Source organism: Bos indicus x Bos taurus, chromosome 15 (genome assembly GCF_003369695.1).
Source record: "Bos indicus x Bos taurus breed Angus x Brahman F1 hybrid chromosome 15, Bos_hybrid_MaternalHap_v2.0, whole genome shotgun sequence".
Taxonomy (NCBI): Eukaryota; Metazoa; Chordata; class Mammalia; order Artiodactyla; family Bovidae; genus Bos; species Bos indicus x Bos taurus.
The window spans coordinates 7,052,207-7,077,008 of record NC_040090.1 but is presented as its reverse complement, the minus strand read 5'-3'; the positions used below and the strand labels follow the sequence as shown (position 1 = coordinate 7,077,008).

At 40.5% G+C, this 24,802-nt stretch overlaps 1 protein-coding gene across 2 annotated transcripts in view; it reads left to right on the top strand.

Moving 5' to 3' along the window:
* C15H11orf49 (chromosome 15 C11orf49 homolog) overlaps positions 1 to 24,802 on the top strand; it is a 210,793-nt gene that overhangs the window by 37,040 nt on the left and 148,951 nt on the right. For both annotated transcript variants that reach the window (XM_027562458.1, XM_027562457.1), the window contains exon 2: positions 13,407 to 13,509. In XM_027562458.1, coding sequence (XP_027418259.1) covers positions 13,407 to 13,509 — 103 coding nt within the window. The remainder of the gene's footprint in view (positions 1 to 13,406; positions 13,510 to 24,802) is intronic.

Genomic DNA, 24,802 nt, shown 5'->3' with positions numbered 1-24,802 from the left:
TTTATAGGGTACTTTGGTGGGAGAAGGCAATGGCACCCCACTCCAGTACTCTTGCCTGGAAAACCCCATGGACGGAGGAGCCTGGTGGGCTGCAGTCCATGGGGTCGCTGAGGGTCGGACACGACTGAGCGACTTCACTTTGACTTCACTTGGTGTTTTACACCATTAATTTAGATGATATGTTAAGTGCTGGCATGAATTTTCTGTGTACATTAGTCTGGGGCCTCTCTGTCTAGCCTGTGCTGTTCCAGTCATTCATTGCATGTGACTTCTTGTGCACTTTGACCTAGGCCTCTAGGCATCTATAAATATCTATGTTATAAAAAAATAGAAACTCAGAGGGATTATTGAGCATTATTACAGCCTTATCCCATAAGCAGGGTGTAGACATAGTTCTGAGTGGGGATTTGACATGTGAGACTCTCATTTGAAAAAGAATCCCACCTTCATACAGAAGAAGCAGGATCACTCAGAAGAGAGAGGATTGGAAATTCTAAGCCCGTGAGTTTTCAGCTACCTTAAATTGGAACTCCTCTGTATCTTTCTGCCACTAGATTAAATGAGACCCTACTGCTGTTTTGTGAGTTGTTGCGAGTGCGAACTAATTTTTATGAAATAGTTTGAATATAAAATGCCAAATAATTGATAAATTATTGCATTAGTACCTTGTTGCATTAATGTAACTGATCTGTATATCATAGTTCAATTGCATATTACCAAACATAACTGCTGATAATGTGTAAATGCGTGGTTTGCCCCAAATGCTACAACCTTTGATGACTCTATGTAGCACAATTAGTTTTCACCCTATAACATTAATACTTCTCTGCCTGATATGACATTATGAATGGCACGTGACTTGTTCCATGTTTGTCAATTTATAGGTTGTGTTTTCTGGAAAACGGTATTGTGAATATTTATGGAGTTGATCTGATAACTCTCAGTTCAGTCACTCAGTTGTGTCCGACTCTTTGCGACCCCATGAATCGCAGCATGCCAGGCCTCCCTGTCCATCACCAACTCCCGGAGTTCACTCAGACTCACGTCCATCGAGTCAGTGATGCCATCCAGCCACCTCATCCTCTGTCGTCCCCTTCTCCTCCTGCCCCAAATCCCTTCCAGCATCAGAGTCTTTTCCAGTGAGTCAACTCTTCGCATGAGGTGGCCAAAGTACTGGAGTTTCAGCTTTAGCATCATTCCTTCCAAAGAACACCCAGGACTGATCTCCTTTAGAATGGACTGATTGGATCTCCTTGCAGTCCAAGGGACTCTCAAGAGTCTTCTCCAACACCACAGTTCAAAAGCATCAATTCTTCGGGGCTCAGCCTTCTTCACAGTCCAACTCTCATATCCATACATGACTACTGGAAAAACCATAGCCTTGGCTAGACGGACCTTTGTTGCCAAAGTAATGTCTCTGCTTTTTAATCTGATAACTCTGCTGCTGCTGCTAAGTTGCGTCAGTTGTGTCCGACTCTGTGTGACCCCATAGACGGCAGCCTACCAGGTTCCTCCATCCCTGGGATTTTCCAGGCAAGAACTCTACTGCTCTATGAATAGCTGATTTTGCAAAGCTATCATCTTGATAGTTATTACTTCTTCATAATCATAAATCATAACTATAGGAAACTTAAGTGCTTCTTTAGATTTCTCTGCATTTTGGCAGTAAATTTTGTTATGGTCATCTAGGTGAGTGCTTCACATTTGGACCTCTGTAAAAACTTCCTTTTTCTGGCACTTCAAATTATAAGACTCCAATGTACAAATTCTGTATAATGAGATTTAGGCTGGAAACACTGAAGCAGTAAGATTTAAGTACTTAGCCTTTTGACATTCACTCCCCGTGCACCCCCCCGCCCCCAAAGCCACCAGTTTTAGGAAGGAAAAGGGAAGAGGGGAAGATTAATGGTTGACTAGAAACTGAATGTCAAGGGACTGAGCTGTGCCCAGCTGTTAACTTGTACAGTTCTTTGATTTGTTGAGGGAAGTAGACTTCAGTGTTTCGTCCTGTACTTTACACAAAGGTCTTTAGTCACCGCTTGTTTTCTGGTTGTCACAGGTGATGTTGACATATGTGTAGTGTTTTGTTTGCTCCTGGCTTATCTTTTAGTATTTGAGTTTGACTAGCTGTATAGCAGCACTGGGGCTTCCCAGGTAAAGAACCTGCCGAGAGATTCAGGTTCGATCCCTGGGTCAGGAAGATCCCCTGGAGGAGGGCACGGCAACCCACTCCAGTATTCTTGCCTGGAGAATCCCGATGGGTAGAGGAGCCTGGTGGGCTACAGTCCCTGGGTCTCAAAGAGTCGGACACGACTGAAGGGACTTAGCACGAATGCACGCATAGCAGCAGTGTGGTGGTTTGGGTGCTCACATGCAAAGTATTCCTTTTGTCTGTTTTATAACTATCAGTGTAAAATATCTTTCCTTAACCTGTATGTTTGTTCTTAGAAAATTCCATTTGATATATATGCTGCATAGCTCTTTGAGGGCTGCAGATTCACATCCTGTCTCTGCCACTTACCAGCCCATTGACCTTTGGGTAAATTACATGTCTGAGTCTTCCTTCTGTCACCTATAAAATGGAAATAAACCCATCTCATAGGATTGTTGTGAATAGTAAATGAATTAATACCTGTACAATGCTTAGAATACTGTCTTGCATGCAGAGCTTAATAAATGTTGACTGTCATTTTATTATATCTATAGGTTTAGCTACCATTAAGCAAATCTTAGTGATCAAGAGCTAGTAAAAGAGGGAGGCCTCCTGCATTTATATAAAGGATATTTCTCAGGATATTGATCTGCAAGGTATGACTTATTTACAGTTTTTTTCTGGAGGTCCAAAAGGTCCGTCTAGTCAAAGCTGTGGTTTTTCCAGTAGTCATGTATGGATGTGAGAGTTGAACTATAAAGAACGCTGAGCACTGAATAATTGATGCTTTTGAACTGTGGTGTTGGAGAAGACTCCTGAGAGTCCCTTGGACTGCACGGAGATCCACCAGTCAATCCTAAAGGAAATCAGCCCTGAATATTCATTGGAGGGACTAATGCTGAAGCTGAAACTCCAATACTTTGGCCACCTGATGCGAAGAACTGACTCACTGGAAAAGACCCTGATGCTGGGAAAGATTGAAGGCAGAAGGAGAAAGGGACGACAAAGGATGAGATGGTTGGATGGCATCACAGACTCAATGGACATGAGTTTGAGCAACCTCTGGGAGTTGGTGATGGACAGGGAAGCCTAGGGTGCTGCAGTCCATTGGGTTGCAAAGAGTCAGACATGACTGAGCGACTGAACTGAACTGAAAGTTAAACTTGACATACCACTGTTTTATATTCAGAGCTGGTAAAGGCTTGATTTTGGGTTAACACTTTTACTTTATGTTTCTTTCTTGCAAGTTTTAAATTTCTTTTTGTATTATACTATGTTAATTGTGAACTCATAATTTTGGTAAAGAACATAACTAGCTTAAATTAAATATCATCAGAGAAAAATATAGAGGAATAGGTTTATACACCTGGAGTGCAGGCCTGTTTGAATAAGACAAAAAGCACATTGTATACAGATATTAATAAATACTGCTGACAATATCAGCATTTTAAATTTTTGTGGTGAAATTTAATGAAAGATACCATAAAAAAATGATAAGAAAACCCCTAAGGTAGGTGTATATTTGCACATATAGAGAATTAGAAAAGCCTCCAAATCAAAAAGAAGAAAAAAGATAACCAGAGAGGAAAATGGGCAAAGGATGTTAGCAGATTATGCACTCAATATGCCAGCAAACTTGGAAAATTCAGCAGTGGCCACAGCACTGGAAAAAGTCAGTTTTCATTCCAATCCCAAAAAAGGGCAATGCTAAAGAATGTTCAAACTACCATACAGTTACACTCCTTTCACATGCTAGCAAGGTCATATTCAAAATCCTTCAAGCTAGGCTTCAACCGTTCTTTTTTTTTTTAATTTTATTTTATTTTTAAACTTTACAAAATTGTATTAGTTTTGCCAAATATCGAAATGAATCCACCACAGGTATACATGTGTTCCCCATCCTGAACCCTCAGAACTTCCACATGTACACTCTGGATTTAGAAAATGCAGAGGAACCAGAGATCAAATTGCCAACATCTGTTGGATCACAGAAAAAGCAAGAGAGTTCCAGAAAAACATCTACTTCTCCTTCACTGACTGCACCAATGCCTTTGACATGGTTTGTTGAATCACAACAAACCATGGAAAATTCTTAAAGAGATGGGAATACCAGACCACCTGACCTGCCTCCTGAGAAACCTGTATGTAGGTCAGAAAGCAACAGAACGGTACATGGAGCAACTGGTTAGGCTGGTTCCAAATTGGGAAAGGAGTACGTCAAGGCTGTATATTGTCACCATGCTTATTTAACTTATATGAAGAGTACATCATGCGAAATGCCTGGCTGGATGAATCACAAGCTGGAATCAAGATTGCAGGGAGAAATATCAATAACCTCAGATATGCAGATGACACCACCCTAATAGAAACTGAAGAGGAACTGAAGAGCCTCTTGATGAAGGTGAAGGAGGAGAATGAAAAAGCTGGCTTAAAACTCAACATTCAAAAAACTAAGATCATGGCATTCAGTCCAATCACTTCATGGCATATAGATGGGGAAACAATGGAAATAGTGAAAGACTATTGGGCTCCAAAATCACTGCACATGGTGACTGCGGCCATAAAATTAAAAGACGCTTGCTCCTTGGAAGAAAAGCTATAGGCAACCTAGACAGCATATTAAAAACCTGAGACATTACTTTGCCGACAAAGGTCTGTATAGTCAAAGCTATGGTTTTTCCAGCTGTCATGTAACGACAACAATTCACAGAAGAGAAATACAAATGACCATGAAAATATGCTTAACTTAATTAAGTAAGAAGACTAGAATACTGAAACAACAGTGAGAAACTATTTTATAACTGTTAAATTGGCAAGATCATGAAGTCAGTGAAAACAGTCATAGTGAAAACAGATATTCTTATGGTGGGGAGGAGTGTAAATCAAAACACACTTTGTAAAGCAATTTTGTATATCTAGTAAACATGATGATGTGGAGAAAAGGAACTTCTTATGCACTGTTGTTATGACTGTAAGTTGGTACAGCAGTTATGGAAATCAGTATGGAGGAGCCTCAAAAAATTAAAAATAGAACTACTACCATAAAATCTGAAGAATTGATGAGCACCAAAGAATTGATTTGTGTGGTGCTTTTGAATTGTGTGGTGAACTGTGAATTGTGTGTGAATTGTGTGGTACTGGAGCAGATTCTTAAGAGTCCCTTGGACAGCAAGGAGATCAAACCAGTCCTAAAGGAAATCAACCCTGAATATTCATTGGAAGGACTGATGCTTAAGCTGAAGCTCTAATACTTTGGCCACCTGATGTGAAGAGCTGAGTCATTAGAAAAGATCTTGATGCTGGGAGGGATTGAGGGCAGGAACAGAAGGGGGCAACAGAGGATGAGATGGTTAGATGACATCACTGACTCAGTGGACCTGAGTTTGAGCAAACTCCAGGAGATAGTGAAGGACAGGGAAGCCTAGAGCGCTGCAGTCCCTGGGGTTGCAAAGAGTCAGACGTGACTTAGCAGCTGAACAACAACACCATAAGATCCAGCAATTCCACTTCTGGGAATATATCCAAAGGAAACAAAGCACTAAATGGAAAAGATTCCTACACCCGTATGTTCATTACAACACGTTTACAGTAATTTAGGTAAGGAAACCACCTGAGTGTCCACTGATGAATGAATGGATGAAGAAGTTGTGCAACACACACACACACACACATACACACACAGTGGAATATTATTCAGCCACGAAAACGAGGAAATCCTGCCATTTGCAACAACATGGATGGACCTTGAAGGCATTATGCTAAGTGAAGTAAATCATAAAGTAGATTTACACTATAGATTACACTAAATCTATCTAAATAGATTTAAATAAAATAGATAGACACTATGATCTCAGTTATATGTGGAATCTAAACGACTCCATCAGACTCTGGAAAAGAGATCAGACATGTGATTGCCAGAGGCAGAGGGTCGGGAGAGAGGGAAGAGGAGGAAGGTGGGGGTGATGGTGGGGCAGAGTACAGATTTCCAGTAATAAGGTAAATGAATACTGGGGGTGTTAAATACAGCACAATGACTGTTGTTAACACTGCTGTATGATATATGGAAAAGTTGTTAAAAGAGTAAATCCTAAGAGCTTTTACCCAAGGAGAAATATTTCTTTTTTTTCTTTTCATTTTATGTATGTTAGAAGATGGATGTTAGGCTTAACCTATTATGATAACCATTTCATAATATATGTATAAATCAAGCCATTATGCTGTATTCTTTAAACTTTCACAGTAGTGTACGTCAATTATTTCTCAATAAAACTGAAAAGTAAAACCCATGAGGATACGTGCATCCTATCAGATGTCAATTCCCTTGTGGCTCAGCTGGTAAAGAATCTGCCTGCAATGTGGGAGACCTGGCTTCGATCCCTGGGTTTCGATTCCCTGGAGAAGGGAAAGGCTACCCACTCCAGCATTCTGGCCTGCAGAATTCCATGGACTGTATAGTCCATGGGGTCGCAAAGAGTCGGACACAAGTGAGTGACTTTCACTTTCACCTTAAGAAAAACTCTTGCACATATGCACAGGGAGACAAGTACAGGAACGTTCCGCCAGCAGTTTGCTATAGTGGGTATGTGGGGACAGCCTGAGTGTTTACCAATAGAAATACACTGGCAAATAAGTTGGTACCATATTGTTTCATAAAAGATTTCCAAACATGGTCAAGTGAAAAAAGTAAGGTACAGAAAAGTATATGTCATTTACTTAAAAACAAAACCAAGTTCACAAACTGTATTTCTGTATTTTTTAGATATGCATACCAAACTGATTGGGAACTGGGATTGGTTTTTAACTTTTTCTATATTGTTTGAATCTTTCAAAGTAATTAAATATATAATTATAAATAATAAACATTAAAAAAATTAAAGACCATGCCAACATTTTATCTGATTAACCAAATGAAATTTCTTTTCTAGTGTTAACAATGGAGAGCCAGCATTTTCTAGACAATGCAGTGTAAAATGGAACACATTGTCGGTTCTTGGCTTTTTCTTATTTTGTTTTGCTTTTGAGAGCTAAGGTTGAGATGGAAAGGCATGGGCTTTGGAGTCAAATGTTAAGTTTCAATTCTAACTTAGTCATTTTTTAAGACTGAGCAGGTTTCTTAACCTCTCTGAGCTTCAAAAAAAAAGTCTATTACCTACCTCACTGGGTTGTATAAGTATTACATATGCTAGTTTTCCTCATTTCCCCATCTCCTTTGGTCAAAGGAAATTGGTCTAGTGTGGTCTAAGATCAAAGATAGTCTTGTATGGGTGATAAAATATTTTACCAGAGCATACTGTATCCCTGGATGAGAACATACCAGTAAAGATGGAGAATGTAAATGATTAATTTTAGAGGTTTAACTTTTTAAGCCATTAAGCTATCTATTTGTATTTTACAAGATCAAATACTGTATCATGTTAGTGATTTAGAAATGATACTAAACTTGAAGCTTCTAAACTGTTTACATGACAGGTTGTTGGTTAAAAAGGTTACTTTTCTAATCTCAGAGAACAGTCTTAATTTAATTCAGCACTTATTTGTTCCAACCAGCATCTGAGTCTCCAAAGGACTCTGACAAAGGAGAAAAGTCGGATATAAATGTGGATATATGTATATGCTTTGCTTTTCACTTACACTGCTATTGCTCTTATATCTAGTAATACCTCATATTGTAATTCATGTGAATGTTTTCTAGTGAAACTTGTTTATTCTAGTCCAGGGACTCTGTGTAAAATAATAATCATATAATAAAATGAGTGGTCTAAATAATTGAGGTAGCCCCTCAAGCAAAAATTTCCAAATGGGACCCCTTACCATTTAATTGCAAAATAAACAGCTAATACTTTGATGGTATTTATGCTTGGGAAGAGAGTAAAAAGAAATCGTTTTGGATTTTCCCCATATAAATTAGAGTCTCCTGAGTAATTAGCAGTTAATAAGTGAATGCTTACTACAAGTTGAAAGGCTATAGCTGAAGTGAGTCTAAATTATGTGTATCGTTATATGTGTAGAGTTTTATGTAGCTCAGTAATCCTTGAAGATGATCTGTAAACATCTTTGGTTAGATGGGCAAACTTTAAATAAGTGAGCAGGAGTTATGGTAGGTTGATGCCTTGGAGTTCGTTAGAGTTGAAACCCATTGTTTTGTGAGTTTCGATGTCTGGCAGAGAACAACTGTCATCATAACAACAGTAATGAACATACACACAGTAAGTTTATTGCACACTTACTGTGTGCCCAGTGTATGCTGAGATTATTGTTGTGTGTGTTGTGTTGTGTGTTAGTTGCTCAGTCGTGTCTGACTTTTTGCGACCCCGTGGGCTATAGCCTGCCAGGCTTCTCTGTCCACGGGATTCTCCAGGCAAGAATACTGGAGCGGGGTGCCATTCCCTTCTCCAGGGGATCTTTCTGACCCAGGGATCGAACCCACGTCTCCCACATTGGAGGCAGATTCTTTACCATCTGAGCCACCAGGGAAGCCCCTAAGATTATTACATAAGTTATTTTATTTACTCCTTACTACAACCTTAAGTGGTAGGCATTAGTCCCCAGTTTTACAGAAAAGGGCAGAGAAATTAGGTAACTTGTTTCAAGTCACACAGCTAATAAGTACCAAAGCTGGAAATTAAATCCAGTTCAGCTTGACTCCAGAGCCTATGTTCTTAACCATTGCAGTGAATTGCTATATGGTTTTGATCTGTAAAATCTGTATGTTGCAATAATAACATAATCATTAATATGTTATCTTTTGTATATATCCGATATTTTCTAAAGAGGCTAGCTTGCTCCTTGCAAGGAAGTGCATCTGTGTGCTTAGTCTCTGAGTCATGTCCAATTCTTTTCTGACCCCATGGCTATAACCCCCCAGGCTCCTCTGTCCATGGGATTCTGCAGGCAAGAATACTGGAGTGGGTTGCCATTCCCTTCTCTAGGGGATCTTCCCAACCCGGGGATCAAACCCGCGTCTCCTGCATTGCAGAGAGATTCTTGACCATCTGAGCCACCAGGGAAGCCCTTTTCTAAAGAAACAGTTTATTATTAGACATAGTCTTCACGTCATACTCAAGTCACAGCAAGCTTGACTGTGGTATCTAGAGATTAAGTGATCAGCAGGAGGTGATTCAACAGAGAACCAAGAAGTTTCTGACCCACAATTGCTTTCACCCACACGGTTTATATAAAGATCACACCGTGCTTACTTATATTTTACTCAGTCATTTCAGTGCAGTGTGTTGAAGGTTTAAGTGCTTATCTCAGACCGCGATGCTATCGTGAGCAAGACATGGATCCTTGGGCCTTAGTGTGGATTTCAGAACAATAGAGCCTATTGGTTCACGTTAGAAAACTTAATCCTGGCCTTGTGAAAATCACAGCAAAGCAGAAGAGGAAAAGTCAATCTGAAACGTTTTTCCTTCTCCGAGAGGGCAACTAAGGTGCCCAGATATCTCTGCCCTCCGGGGATGCAGGTGTGCAGTTTTTATTCTTTAATCATTCGCATAAATTAAAGCCTATTCCTTTGCATCTTAAAAATAATATGAAATGACACCCACCATGTTTTATTGCCAGACAAGAGCTTTGAACTTCCGTCTTATTGACGTTTGATAAAGTGCAAGGATTTTCCAGGGCTGGGTGGTACCTTTAACCACAGAAGGTAGCATGGGACTGATAAGAGCTGCACGTGGAGGAAGCCACCAGCGAGAAAGCAATTAGCGAGGAGGGCTCTTTGCACTAGGCTTGTGTGAAATCCTCAGAGAGGAACTTCCTCCTGCCTCTGCGGGCTCTTCTTAATTCCTTCACTTCACCCATAGCTGAAAAGAGCCCTAGGTCTTTCTGTTTCTACTTTCTGAGCTAGGGGTGGGTGGGGTGAAGACTTAGTGGTGGGCAGGTTCTTTGTAAGAAACTTTGAAACTGGGGACATGTCCTGACTTCACATAAATGCCGATTGGCATGCACACCTGTGCAGGCGGGGACAGGGTAAATACATACAACACACAAACACACTCATACAAATTCACATATGAATTCACATGGACACAGGTGGACCACACCTCTCATGATTTTACTACCAACATACACCCCTTTCCTTTGTGCTCCATGTAAAATGAAGATCATATCTATTATAAAACTTATTACAAGGTGTCAGTGATGAGGCAGTGTGGTATACAGTGTTAAGAGCATGGGTTCTTGGTAGGACATACCTTGACTCGAGTCTTGGCTTCTGTTTTTACTAGCTGTGTGATCTAGAGAAAGGTACTTTATAAATCTCCATTCTCCCGTTTGTATAATGGAAATGTCATCAACATATCTATCGTAGGATTATTGTGAAAATGAAATAAAATAATGCATGTAAAACAGCACAGTTTCTGGCACATGGTTATTCAGTAAGTTGCACAGGTGCTCAAAATTGGTAGAGCTGTTATTGTTATCATCATTATTATGGGTAATATAAAGTTCTACATATCTAATTGGTAGCTGAATGTTAAATAGGTATAGTCCTTTATTTATATTTGTTTTCTTTTTTCCTTTCCCTGCTCCCCATCCCCCACCTTTTTTTTTCTTGCTGCAAAGTCTGTTTTCCAGAAAATTCCTCCCTTTTTTGAGGAAGACAAAAGTACTTTGATTTTAACTGCTCTGAAAACATTTCTCCCTTAAAGGCCTTTCAGATTGACTTTTAGTCCCTGGAGCTAAGACGGAGAAGAAGCAGGATTTGCTTCTAAGTAGAGCTCTTTCATTTTTGCTGTCAAAAAACAAAACAAAAAAACAAAGCAAAAAGAAACCCTAATCTTTTGTAGTAGCCTTAGGTAGTTCCAATTCATAAAAGCCTATATATAGCCCATGGAAGGAATCTTTTTGTAAGATAAGGATAAGTGGGTGGAATAAGAGAAGGAAAATACAGAGGTGAAAGTATAGCTGATTTTAATGTTAATTTGGCCACCCGCACCCCCAGTTTCATATTAATTATACAACGACTAATGCCAGAAATTGTCTGTTGTTGTTCTTGTTGTGCCGTGAAACTTGCAGGACCTTAGGGACCTTAGGACTTCCCACCAGGGAGGTCCCAAGAAATTCTCACGTATTATCTCACAACTTCACTGTCAGTTTGGGCCATTTCTTAGTGAAATAGTTTTCCAGTTGGATGAACCGTTGATGAAGCCCGGGTTTTGTTTTCACATCTTTTTGTGGGGTCGGAGTTGGAGAATGTTTGCAGTAGCTGATAGTTGTTAGCTTCGGGAAGCACTCAGATCGATAGAGTAAGTCATGGAATGTAAACATGTCATTCATCTGGACTTTGGGCTGGTGTAAACAGTGAAACTGTAGGTAACCACTGTCAAACAAAGGCTGTCTCGAGTACAGCTTGGGTAGATAAACGTATTTGCTTTACAAGTCTCACTAAACTACCAGGACTTCAGGAATGTTTTTTTTTTTAAAGTATCTAATTTTACAGATTTTAGGTAATTCCCTCATATTTTCCTGAGGGATGAAAATATGAAAGAGGCAAGTGTCCATCTTGGTAGCAACTTTGTGGAACTGCTGTGGCAGGATATTTATTACTTTGGGGTTTTTTGTTCTTACTGCTCCAGACGAAAATTGTTTTGTTTGTTTTGCTTTTGAAAAAGAAAAAAAATAGGGTGGTAAATGGAAATACTGAATTGGAAGTTTCTACGTGAAGTGTGCCAGGATACCGTTGTCATACCTAAAGTCGAAAGTCAGGGAGGGGGAACAAGCGTCTGGGGAGCACCTGCTGTGTTAGAAGCTCTGCTGTATCACTGAAGCAGACTTCCAATAGCCCTTTGAGATAGACTTTTAATGAGATGTATCATCAAGAAAACAAGGCATTGTGGTTTAAGAATAGTGACGATGTTATTACCCACATTTTACAGGAGGAAATAGGCTTGCAGGCTAATTTGCCCGAGGTCGCACAGCTAGGAACTTGGTGGGCTGAGGATGAAACTCAGGTCTCTCAGAACTCCAGAGCCCAAGTTCTAACCAGCGATTGTTAAACTTCAGGATACGTAAGAAACTTCAAGGGTACCTGTTAAAATTACTGGGCTCCGGTTAGAATTTTAAGATCATGAAGTCTGAGATAGTGCCAGGTGAGGAATCTGCATTTTAATAGGGTGTCTCAGGCGGTTCAGATTAAGTTGATTGACCACTTTAGAGAAAGAATTAAATTCTGTTTCTCTCATCACTCATACGTGGAATCTAAAATATGACGCAAATGAACTTATTTACAAAACAGAAACAGACCCACAGACACAGGTAACAAATTTATGGTTACCAAAGGGGAAGGCGTGGAGGGATAAATTAGGAGCTGGGGATTAACAGATACAACTACTATTTATAAAATAGATAAATAGGGTTCTACTGTATAGCACAGGAAACTAGATTCAAGCTTCTGTAATAACTATAATGGAAAAGATATGAAGAAGAACATATGTGTATATAACTGAATCATTTTTCTATACACCAGGAACTAACACAACATTGTAAATCAACTATACTTCAATTTAAAAATAAATACATAAAATTACGTTTCTTTCCACACTTGATAAAGAAGGAAACAGGCGCAGATTACATAACTATCCAAGATTATGCTGTCAGACAGAGTCATGATTCCAGCCCAGGTCTAATTCTAGTACTCATCACATCCTTTATTACAAGCCCATGATGAAGTCACACATCTGCTAGTCACAACAAATGTGGGAAACATGGCTTCTGATAAATCGGGCCACCCAGATTTCATGGTCTTCTTATTTACTAAGGTTAATAACTTTTAACATCTTTACTGAAATCTTCATGGTCCTTAAACTTTTTCAGTTACTTTTTTTTTTTTTTTTAATGGAAGAATTGAGTTTTCCTTGCAGTCAGGCATAGAATCATTACTCCCTAGGGTAAATTTCTGAGCCATGCAGAAGTGGAAGGAGGTGGGAAGAAAGAATTCCCAGGTGTATCTGCTAAATGGTGCTAAAGCTCCTCACCTTTATCACTGAAATAAAGAGCGAATGGCTGATATTAATACTCACAGCCAATCAAATGGCAGCAGGTCTTCTCCAGCATCTCCCTTTGTAGCCACTGAGACTGTAGCTCAGCGAGGGCCGTGAGTGGATTTACCTATTGCAGTCCACTTCCTAGAGCAGAGCCAGCGCCTCGATTGACTTTCATGCCTTACTGGGGTTTGGAGGGTTGTTTTTTTTTTTTATCTCCCTCTCACTTTCTCTCTCTCTCTGTCTCTTTTTTTTTTTTTTTTTTTTTGTAGCCCAGCGACATGTCCTCACATACGTGGAGGATGCAGTCTGCCAGCTGCTAGAGAACAAGGAAGATATTAGCCAATATGGCATTGCCAGATTCTTCACAGAATAGTAAGTACCTGAGTGCTTTGCCTCTAGGGCAGGTCCAGAAGAGCCTTTTGGAAGCAGGCAAGATGCATGAAAAGTAGAGCAGGGCAGCTGATGAAGCAGTGGCGGTGGATGCTTAGTTTTCGTGGATGAGTTGAGGGCTGCCCAAACACGTTTTGGAACACGCTTTTGGTGCAGCCAGTTTTGTCTAATGATGAGTCTAGTGAGTAGTCACAGCTCTAGAAGCTCAACAACTGCTCATTTGATCCATCGCTACTACTGCTGTTCAGTCGCTCAGCTCTTTGTGACCCCATGGACAGTAGCCCGTCTGGTCCTCTGTCCATGGGATTCTCCAGGCAAGAATACTAGAGTGGGTGGCCGTTTTCCTCCTCCAGGGGATCTTCCCGACCCAGGGATCAAACCCCCATCTCCTGCTTGGCAGGATAATTCTTCACCACTGAGCCCCCTGGGAAGCCCTGTTTGATCTTTTAGATCTGTTTTTTTGTTTGTTTGTTTGTTTTTTTAGGTTCCTCTCATAATTTTTAACTTTTCCCATTATTCAGAATATTCACTCCGATTTCCTTTAGTCTGTGTCCTGTTAACCTGTGCTTTTCTTGGCTGGCTTTTTTTCACGGAAATGTTCAGGATGATATTCCTCTGCAGTTTTCCTTCCAGAGGATGCTTCGTCCATCACTTAAGAATTTAAGATTATTTCTAGAGGTAGGACATCTTTCATAGATTATATCTGTAAGGAATTGTGTTTCTTTATAAAGTATGTTTGGAGGGGTAAAAGTCAAGATGATTATCCATTTTTTTTAATTTATAAAAAATGGTTTTCTTCAAGTTTTATTGAGATATAATTGATATACAGCATTGTATAAGTTTAAGATGCAGAGCATAGTGATTTGATTTACATACATCATGAAGTGCTTATCACCATAAATTTAGATGAACATCTATCATCTTAGATAATTAAAGAAATAGAAAAAAACTTTTTTCTTTTGATGAGAACTCTTAGGATTTCCTCTCTTAACAATTCTTATGTGTAACATACGAAATTTTCATATGTAACATACATTTTTATATCCCCAGTACTTGTTTATCTTGTAACTGGAAGTTTTGATTACCTTTATCCAATTCCTCCTATCCCTCCCCACCTCTGATAACCCCAAATCTGATCTCTATTGCTGTTTGTTTTTTTAAAAACTTTTTGTTTTGTTTTGGAGTGTAGCCAATTCACAATGCTGTAATAGGTGAACAGCAAAGGGACTCAGCGGCATGTGTTGGAGCAGTTTGATGTGCTGTACATTAGGCCCTTGCTGGTTATCCATCTGCAATATAGCAGTGTGTACATGTCCATCCCAAACCGAGGTTGGTTTTGAATTACAGTTGACCTAGAACACTGGTTGTTCCTGTTATACTGCATAGCGATTTAATACTTCTTGTACACTTGACACTGATTACTACCACAAGTCTAGTTATGATAGTTCACTATACAAAGATATTACTTAGTTTTTAAAAAAATTTTAGATATTAGTTACTGACCATATTTTCCTCACTGTACACTTCATACCCATAAGTCACTTTTTTGTTTTGCCACCAGAATTTACCTCTTAAACTCTCTTACCTATTTCTTTCTTTTTGATATCACAAAACTGCTTTTAGGCTGAATGAGATAATCAGTTTAAAATACCTTGGTCTTCATGAAAGGATATGCTAAAGAAATTTAAAACATTATTTTTATTACCAAATTGCCATCACATATTTATATAATCATTTTTGTATTCTTTTCTCTTTTTTCCTGGTTTATTGTAAGCTTTTTAAGAAAGGAAGAATAGCTCTTGCAGGCTATCCTATTCTAAGGTGAATCATGAGCTCAGGTCTATTCTTGAAAACAATTTTTTTTCCTTTCTATTCTCCAGAGGTTCCTTGAAGATTAGACATCTCTTCTAATGGCCTAAACTTGGGTTGCTGTTAGGGGAATTCTTGACTCACTCTCATTCTTTTGCTGAGCTATTAGTCTTGCAAATTAAATCTAGATTTTTTTTATGGGTTGGAATTTTAAGTTCCTGGGAAAAACAGGCTTTCCAGGATCAGAGCTGGTTCTTTGCCTTCCCTCAGTCGTCTAAAAGAGGATGAAGTAGAGCAAGGCATCTTCCTTGTTCTCATGGTATGGGCTGAAGCAAACGAAGTGGGCTGGGAATAAAGACCGAGATCAAATAGCCTTGCTTGCTTTACAGAACTGACAAGCCTAGGGGTCAAGTTTCTAGGCCATTTAATCTGTACCAGCACCCTTGAGCCTCCTTGCCAAGTGAAATATGATTCTTCTGGGGGCAATGCTTCTTCCTGGCTTGGTTCATTTTACTCTATGCTCCCTCCCCCATCTCCTTTACATCTCTTCCCTACTATGCTGGTTCCTGAGGGTAGGCACCATTTCTCCTTCATCTCTGCATTCCCAATGCCTGGCATGCATGATGCCTCGTATATGATAGATGTTAGGTAAATATTTGTTCAATCTATAGCTGTATGTATATTTTAAGTTATTGAATACTATCTACCTGGTGGCTCAGTGGTAAAGAAATCTGCCTGCCAATGCAGGAGACACAGGTTCAATCCCTGGGTCAGGAAGATCCCCTGGAGTAGGAAATAGCAAGTCACTCCAGTATTCTTGCCTGGAGAATCCCATGGAAGAGGAGCCTGGTGGGTTACAGTCCATGGGGTTGCAAGAGTCAGACACGACTTACTGACTAAACAGCAAACATTTCTATCTACCCTTTACTCTTGATTTTAGTATGAATAAGAACTATCTCTTGTTCTTTTTTTCTTTTTTGTTGATTGTTTTTGATAAAGTTCGATATCCTGCCATTTAAGAAGCTATGTACCAGAATTCCCCGGTGGTCTAGTGGTTAGAGCTCCTCACTTTCACTGCAGGGGGTATGGGTTATATCCTTGCTGGGGAACTAAGGTCCTGCTTGCTCTGCAGCCTGGCCGAAAAATAAAGAAGCAGCTGTATACCACGGATGTACCATGTAGCGTGGGTTCCAAAAGTGAACCCACTAGTCTGTGTAACTAATACTGAACTCTAATAAGGCTTATAACTATTTCCAAATGCTATTGACTATAGCTTTTATCTAGCAGTACACTGTTGGGGAAAAAAGAGTCTTAAGATTTTCCACAGTGCTGATAGAAATCTAGTTACCAAGCAAGCAGTTTCTTGTCCTCAGAAAACTAAAAATTACATAATATATGTGAATGGCACATACTTGACATTTCTATAACTCTAAGACAACTGTATTGGCCTGAGGCAAGTTATTTTGAGAAGTGAGCCAGCATCAAAGCTCCAAAATCCTTTAGAAAAAAAAAAAAACTTGGAAGATGTACGATTAAATGGGAAGTGGTATTTGGTAGGCAAGGAGACCGGCATGGTAGAAGCTCCTGACTTTCCTTTGATTGTGAATTTAACTTATGTAGTGAAAATCCTTCTTTCACAGGCCTCAGTTTTGTATTGATTTGTAGAAGCATAAGGAAGTGAAAAGCTTCCCAGATGGCTTAGTGGGTGAAGGATCTGCCTGCTATGCAGGAGACACAGGAGACACGGGTTTGATCCCTAGGTTGGGAAGATCCTCTGGAGGAGGAAATGGCAACCCACTCCAGTATTCTTCCTGGAAAATCCCACGGACAGAGGAGCCTGGTGGGCTACAGTCCATGGGGTCCAAAGAGTCAGATAGAACTGAGCAACTAAGCACTGCTGCTGCTGCTGCTGCTGCTGAGTCGCCTCAGTCGTGTCCGACTCTGTGCGACCCCAGAGACGGCAGCCCACCAGGCTCCCCCGTCCCTGGGATTCTTCAGGCAACAACACTGGAGTGGGGTGCCATTGCCTTCTCCAATGCACACACACACACACAGTGAAGTGAAAAGAACGGAGCCCTGGGAGGAAGAGCTGCTATCCTTGTAAGTCCTCACTCTATAATCTTGAGCCAATTGCTGAAATTTTCTGGGCTCAGCTGCCTCATCTGTGAAATGGGTATAATAAAGTCTAACATGCTAATAAAAATGATGTGATAGTTATATATTATAATAAAGTTTTTATCAAACTCATACTATATTTCAGTAACTATAATTCTTTGAAGTAGGTAATATTATTATCTCTGTTTTATAGATGAGGAAACTGAGACTCAGAAAGGTTAAAATAGCTTCTATCAGTTCATGAGCTACAGAATTAAGAACCAAGCTTCACCTGCGGTATTAAAAAGCCACTGTTCTCTACTGTCTCCAAGTCACTCTAATGCCTAATGTTACTGGAGGCCTAACCAGATAATAATTTGAGGTCTCTTCTTGCTATAATTTCTAAATTCTTTGAGGTTTCCCTTATGAATTATACTTCACACAGGTTATCACACAGCTTTGTCTGGTGACCTCAATACATTGCCATTTAAATGTTTAACACTGGCCTTTTGGAGGGGATAAATTGGAGCTATCTCTAAACAATAGGAAACATAATTTTTTTAAAAAATGTGTTGGGCTCCCCCGGTGGTCCAGTGGTTAAGAAGCTGCCTTGGAATGGAAGGGACACCAGTTTGATCCCTGGTCTGGGAAGATCTCGCACGCCACAGAGCAGCTAAGCCCGTGTACCAAAACTACTGAGCCAGTTTGCTAAAGCCCGCGAGCTGAAACTAGAGAAAGCCCACACACAGCAGTGAAGACCCACCACAGCCAAAAAATTAAATACAGAAATCTCTTAAAAAATATGTTAAGTGCGCACTTCCATCTCCCAGTTTCAAGTTCAGACGTTGATATTTTCATACAATAAATGGTGGATAATTTACCTTTTTTTCAGTTCAGTTCAGTCGCTCAGTCCTGTCCGACTCTTTGCGACCCCATGAATCGCAGCACACCAGGCCTCCCTGTCCATCACCAACTCCCGGAGTTCACTCAGACTCACGTCCATCAAGTCAGTGATGCCATCCAGCCATCTCATCCTCTGTCGTCCCCTTCTCCTCCTGCCCCCAATCCCTTCCAGCATCAGAGTCTTTTCCAATGAGTCAACTCTTCACATCAGGTGGCCAAAGTACTGGAGTTTCAGCTTTAGCATCATTCCTTCCAAAGAAATCCCAGGGCTGATCTCCTTTAGGATGGATTGGTTGGATCTCCTTGCAGTCCAAGGGACTCTCAAGAGTCTTCTCCAACACCACAGTTCAAAAGCATCAATTCTTCGGCACTCAGCTTTCTTCACAGTCCAACTCTCACATCCATCCATGACCACTGGAAAAACCATAGCCTTGACTAGACGGACCTTTGTTGGCAAAGTAATATCTCTGCTTTTGAATATGCTATCTGGGTTGGTCATAACTTTCCTTCCAAGGAGTAAGCATCTTTTAATTTCATGGCTGCAATCACCATCTGCAGTGATTTTGGAGCCCCCCAAAATAAAGTCTGCCACTGTTTCCACTGTTTCCCCATCTATTTCCCATGAAGTGATGGGACCAGATGCCATGATCTTAGTTTTCTGAATGTTGAGCTTTAAGCCAACTTTTTCACTTTCCTCTTTCACTTTCATCAACAGGCTTTTTAGTTCCTCTTCACTTTCTGCCATAAGGGTGGTGTCATCTGCATATCTGAGGTTATTGATATTTCTCCCAGCAATCTTGATTCTATCTTGTGCTTCTTCCAGCCCAGCGTTTCTCATGATGTACTCTGCATATAAATTAAATAAGCAAGGTGGCAATATACAGCCTTGAAGTACTCCTTGTCCTATTTAGAACCAGTCTGTTGAACAATGATAAAGATTACTCTTCCAAATTGTTTTTGGAAGGTTTTTCTGCCGATTTTCTTCTGTGGATTGGCTTGCCCTCTCACCTGTGCCTTTGCTCCATGGAGGTTGGTGTTTCCAACAAATCCATGATTGTTCCAGCAAATCTGGATAAGCTGTAAAACATGAGTAGCTAAGCTGTACTCTGTGTGTGTGTGTGTGTGTGTCTGTAAGACTGTGAGCTCTTCAGATCAGATTCCTCTGGACACTCTTGAAAGAAGGATACCAGATCCCGGAGGATTTTCTTTTATGTTGTATGCAACCTCTACCTCTGAATGTTGTCTTTCAACCAGTGGAAGGTAAAAGGAATTGACATTTAGAGGTGCCGCTCTAAGAATAGACCAAGTGTCAGCACCGGGTCAGGACCTTTGAAGAAGTACATCCAAGAAAAAGAGGCTAGAATAGAGTAGCTGTAACTTAGAAACCGCAGTAGAGTGTGACCAGGTTCTTGTGGCAAAGATAAAATGAGAAATGTGGTTTTTTAAGACACTGGAAAATAATGATGAGAGAAAAACAGGCTGAAATCTGAGAATTCCTATCACGATTGGGAACCATTCTTCACAGGCTAAATTGATAGTTACAACCCTGTGGCATCAGGGAGCTTGACCTCCACGTACTAATATAGAAAAGAATGGTACTCTGTGGTCTTGGTTGGTGGGCCCAGGAGGGCTCTTTTTTATGATCAAGTGTCTTGTTTTTGTTTTTTTAAATGATGATTTTAGCTTCCTAGGGAAGTTTGCATGACGACCACTTTGGTTACAAGTACATATACAGATTACCTTCATTGACGGAGGTTTATCTTAAGGATATGTGAGACTATATGACAACACTTCTTGAATTCATTCATGCAGTGATTATTTTTGAGCACTACTAGTGCCTGTGTGTATTTGGCAATGAAGGAGAGTGGTGAACAAGACAAATAAGATATTAATAATTGCCCCCATGGACCTGGAGGTTTAGTGAGAGGTAGTCAATAAACAAGTAAACTGATGATGATGACAGTAGCTAATAGTAGATAAATACTTGCTGTATTCTGGGCATTGTTCCAAGTCTGTAACATGTATTATGTCATTTAATTCTCAAAAATACTACGAGGTGGAGTATTAGTATTATCTTCATTTTATACATTAGGAAATTCAGGCACACAAGAGTAACATTCCCCAGGTTATACAACTGATACTAACAAGATAAACAACAAAGAAGTAACTAGAATAATGTGATATATAGAATGGCCAGGAAGGCCCCTGGGAGGGGATGGCATTTGATGGCTTATCAAATTATTATTGATAATTTATCAATTTATAATTTATCAAACTTATTATTTGAGGGCTCAAATTATAGAACGATTGGCTCCTCATCCGAGAGCTGATAAGTTACTTCAGCTCAGGTGACTTACCTTGTTTTTGTCCGCCTTTATCACCTAGGCTTTCTTTGTCCAAAAAAGAAAATTGGACTAATTTTATTTGCTGCTTCTCAGAGTGGAATACCTTTAACAGGTAGTAGTCATAGAAATCTGCCTTATAGGTAATTGGCCTCTCTCTTGGGCGCTGCTTGTATATAATAAGTAAGAATAATAAAATAATTAGTCATAAAATTATTTGTGTTATCTAATATATACTATATATAGTTTAAATATGGAGATGGAAGTATTTATCAATTTTCGAAAAAATTATTAATTCCATTCTGATACATATCAATTATCAGAATTCAGTTGGGAACTTGCATGCTTGTTTTATATGCTTTAGTAGTAAAAGGTGCCAGCATCAAATTCCTTTTTTTATTGTTTTAGTTAGAATAAGTCCATGAAATGTGAGTTTCATTAATTTACTCTTGGAGGAAAGGAGAGTCCAATAGTGCATATTCTTAAATCATTTAAAATGTAACTCTAATGAAAACAATCCATGGTTATAAAGCATGTATTACTTTTTCTTTTTTAAACAGGTGCTCTAAGCCCTATGAAAGATGACCCACTTCTCTCCTCAGTAATCTAGAACGATCAGGGCGTAAACTTGCAGTTCTAAAGTTGGCAGGTTTTGTAGGATTATCCAGCACCCAGCATTTAAGTCGTGTTTGGGCTCTTCTTGTGCCCATGGTAACAGAGGAGCAGGTCTGGAGCACTGAGAAGCACATGAGAACAAACTAGGACCTTGCTGAGTTTCAGGCTCGTAGCTCTGATGAGGAGCGGACCTGAGACTTCTCTGGGCCTTTTCTGCTCCACATTCTCCCGACTGATTGTTGTAAAGTTGAGCCAAAGTGTAGCATGATGAAGTAATGGTGACTAATCACATCACAGGCGTCTTCATCAGGGGTAATGCTTGTCCTGGTCTGCCGCTCATCCCCATCTTTTCTCCACAGTTCAGTTCTTAGCTGCAGTTGACATTCTGTAACAGAAAGTTATCCACTTTTCCCTGTCACAATCTGCATCCTCAGAGGGTTGCCTGGAATAGATTTTGCCATAGCTGAAGCAATCCTGCCCTCACTGATCCTGGCCCAGGCATTTCTGTTAAGCCATCATTTATGAAATCCGTGGAGGATTCTGGCTCTTTTCTATATTACCAGAGGCATCTTGTAGAAAAAGGACGCCAAGGAAACATAGTGGCGGGTTTGAAAGTCTTTTGAAGCTTAAAAATCCAGGTTCACTGAGGATGTAAGAAGCTGCTTATTTGCTTAGAATCCATCTTTCTCCTCCAGGCCCTTCATGTCTTGAGCACAGGAAACCATCCAGCAGCACTTGACCTGGTGGCTGAGGAAGGCATTTCACAGCCCAGTGGCCCCTGACTCCTTTAGAAGTCAGAGTCAAAGGCTATGGAAGTAATAATTGGGCCCAGATTCTCCCTGTCAGGATAGACCTTACTTCCCCACCCCCTCCCTGCTACAAGTTAGGAGGAGTTTAGCTGTCATGAAACCGTTCAATAAGAGGAAATGAAGGAACTCCATCCTTGGCTGAAGTATTCTCAACACCCAGTGATACTGTTTCTGCTTTCATAGGAGCTGCTCTTACAGCTAGCTAGTATAAATGTTAGGTATCATTCTCCACACTGAACTTTTCCCCTCAGAGAAATTACTTGATTTATTTTAATCTATAAATAATATAAAGAACCTTTACTTGGCCCAGTCCAAGCCCTGATACTCCTTCTCACTCTGGTCATTCCCTGAGTGCTCCTCTGGCAATCGTAGACACGCAAATCTGAGGTAGCGTGTCAATAGTGCTATTGCTAATCAGAAGTTAAGACGCTTTACCTAATCAACAGTAGAACCATTTAAATGAATCAGGGCTTCCGTCCTGGCTCAGTGGTAAAGAATCTGGCCTTCCAGTGTAGGAGACACTGGTCGGATCCCTAGGCCGGGAAGATCCCACCTGCCACGGAGCAACTAAGCCCGTGTTGCCACAACTCCTGAGCCTGTGCTCTAGAGCCCCGGGAGCTGCAACTCCTGAGCCCACGCACCACAGCTACTGAAGCCCGGGCACCCAGAGCCCGTGCTCTGCAACAAGAGAAGCCACCCCAGTGAGAAGCCCTCACACCCCAACTTGAGAGTAGCCCCTACTCTCCACAACTAGAAAAAAAAAAAATCGCACAGCAGCAAAGACCTAGCACAGCCAAAAATAAAGAAATAAAAAAATTATTAAAAAAATTCATCAGTGGTTTTAATTTCTCCCATAATTTGCTGGCAACTCTAGAAGATCTGCGGTGCTGGCAGCACAGGCCTGGCATGAGAGCAGGGAAGAATGACATAGTCTGGGACCTTGAACCAGAAGGTTGTTAATGAACTGAGATGGGGGTGGGAAGGAGACAGGGGAAGGAGGATGGACAGTCAGATTTTTGGCAGCCACACAAAGGTCTTTCTTCCCGGAGAAAAGGGAAACGAAAGTCAAATGAAGCTTCTCTCTGTTACTATGATTTGTTTAGATGTCCGCCTGTGCGTCGCTTCCAGCCCCCTGGCAGGTGCATCTCTGCAGTCACTGACTTGCCCACAAAACAAACTGTTTCTCAGTATCCCTCAAGAAGGGTCGTATCCAACCAAGTTCCTGTCTGAGGTCAGAACTGAGCGCTCTTTTCTTCAGCTAACAGGTGCGGCTCTGCTCAGCATGGTGTGTGTACGCATGCATGCTCAGTCACATCCGACTCTTCGCCACCCTATGGACTGTAGCCCGTCAGGCTCCTCTGTCCATGGGATTCTCCAGGCAAGAATACTGGAGTGGGGTGCCATTTCCTTCTCCAGTATCTGACTTTATGTATTGATGATTCATTTTCATATAAGTCTCATTCCTGTTTAGCTCCAGTTTTCTGGGATGTTTGTATCCCTCCTATTTCATGGCGTTTTTGGAAAGTGATAGTATTTCTCTTTAAATAGTATTGGAGATGAAGATCCTTAGGACTTGTTAGTCTCTCTTGTTTCCTGTAACACTGTGTGCACTGTTTGGATTAAAGACATTTGATGATTTTCTACATGACTGGTAGCCCTTTAGTGTTATTTATTCAGAGAATAACCTAAGAAAGCTTTTTTTTCCCCCAACATATAAGCTATTTCCTCACTTCCTGTCTATACCCTCTTTCCTCTGGCTGCCAAGGTTTTAAAAATTCAAGGTGTCATGGGAGACCTGAGTCAGTCAAGCCTATCCAACTTGTATTGTTCCTGTTCTTAGCTCCAGCAGTGCAATGATGTGCTGAGGGTAATGAAAAGCAGACATTCTCTGCTGAGGTCATTGCTCGTCACACTGGCAGCTTGCTCCAGGAAGCTGTTTATCTGTGCTTGCTGAGCCAAGCTCCAGCCTCCAAACAGTTGGAATGTATTGAGAAACCACAGAGCCCAAGGAGAGACTGTTACACAGGCAGTTCCAGGCAGGGAGAGTATATTCACACCACACAAGTTACAGTTTACATGTTCCTGCACACGGCCTCAAACTTCACTTTCTGTGCAATATATGTGCCCTCTCAAAGGGGGTTAACCGAGAGAGCTCTGTTCACATTGCCCTGAACATCCACGAGCTTGCTGTGAGGAAAAAAAGATATTATAGAAAACTTGATGTAAAAAGCACCTTTTTTAAGGTAGTGTTTTTCTGAGTCAGGTTTGTTGTTTAGAATCTTAAACCATATAGGCCCAATCTCTAAGGCATCCCCAAATGATATTCCATGCATGGTTTTTCCAACTAAATATTTTTCTTCATGCCTTTACCAAAATAGCAAGTATTGTTACAGAGCTTTAAATGTGGTCTATATCCATAGGAATATAAGATATGGTCACGTGGCTTCGCGCGTGTAATCTAGTTGAGGAGTTAATGCTTATTGATTAACCACTAGAGAACCATTCAAGACCTTATATAATGGCTTTAAATCGTGCTTGGAGATCTGAGAGTATGGTGAAATAATGGGCACTAGAGTAATTACATCATAGAAGAATTTGTCTTGACCTGTGTGATGGTTAATTTTATGTGTTAACTTGACTAGGCTAAGGGGTGACCTGATAGCTGGTAAAACATTATTTCTGGATGCATCTATGAAGAGGTTT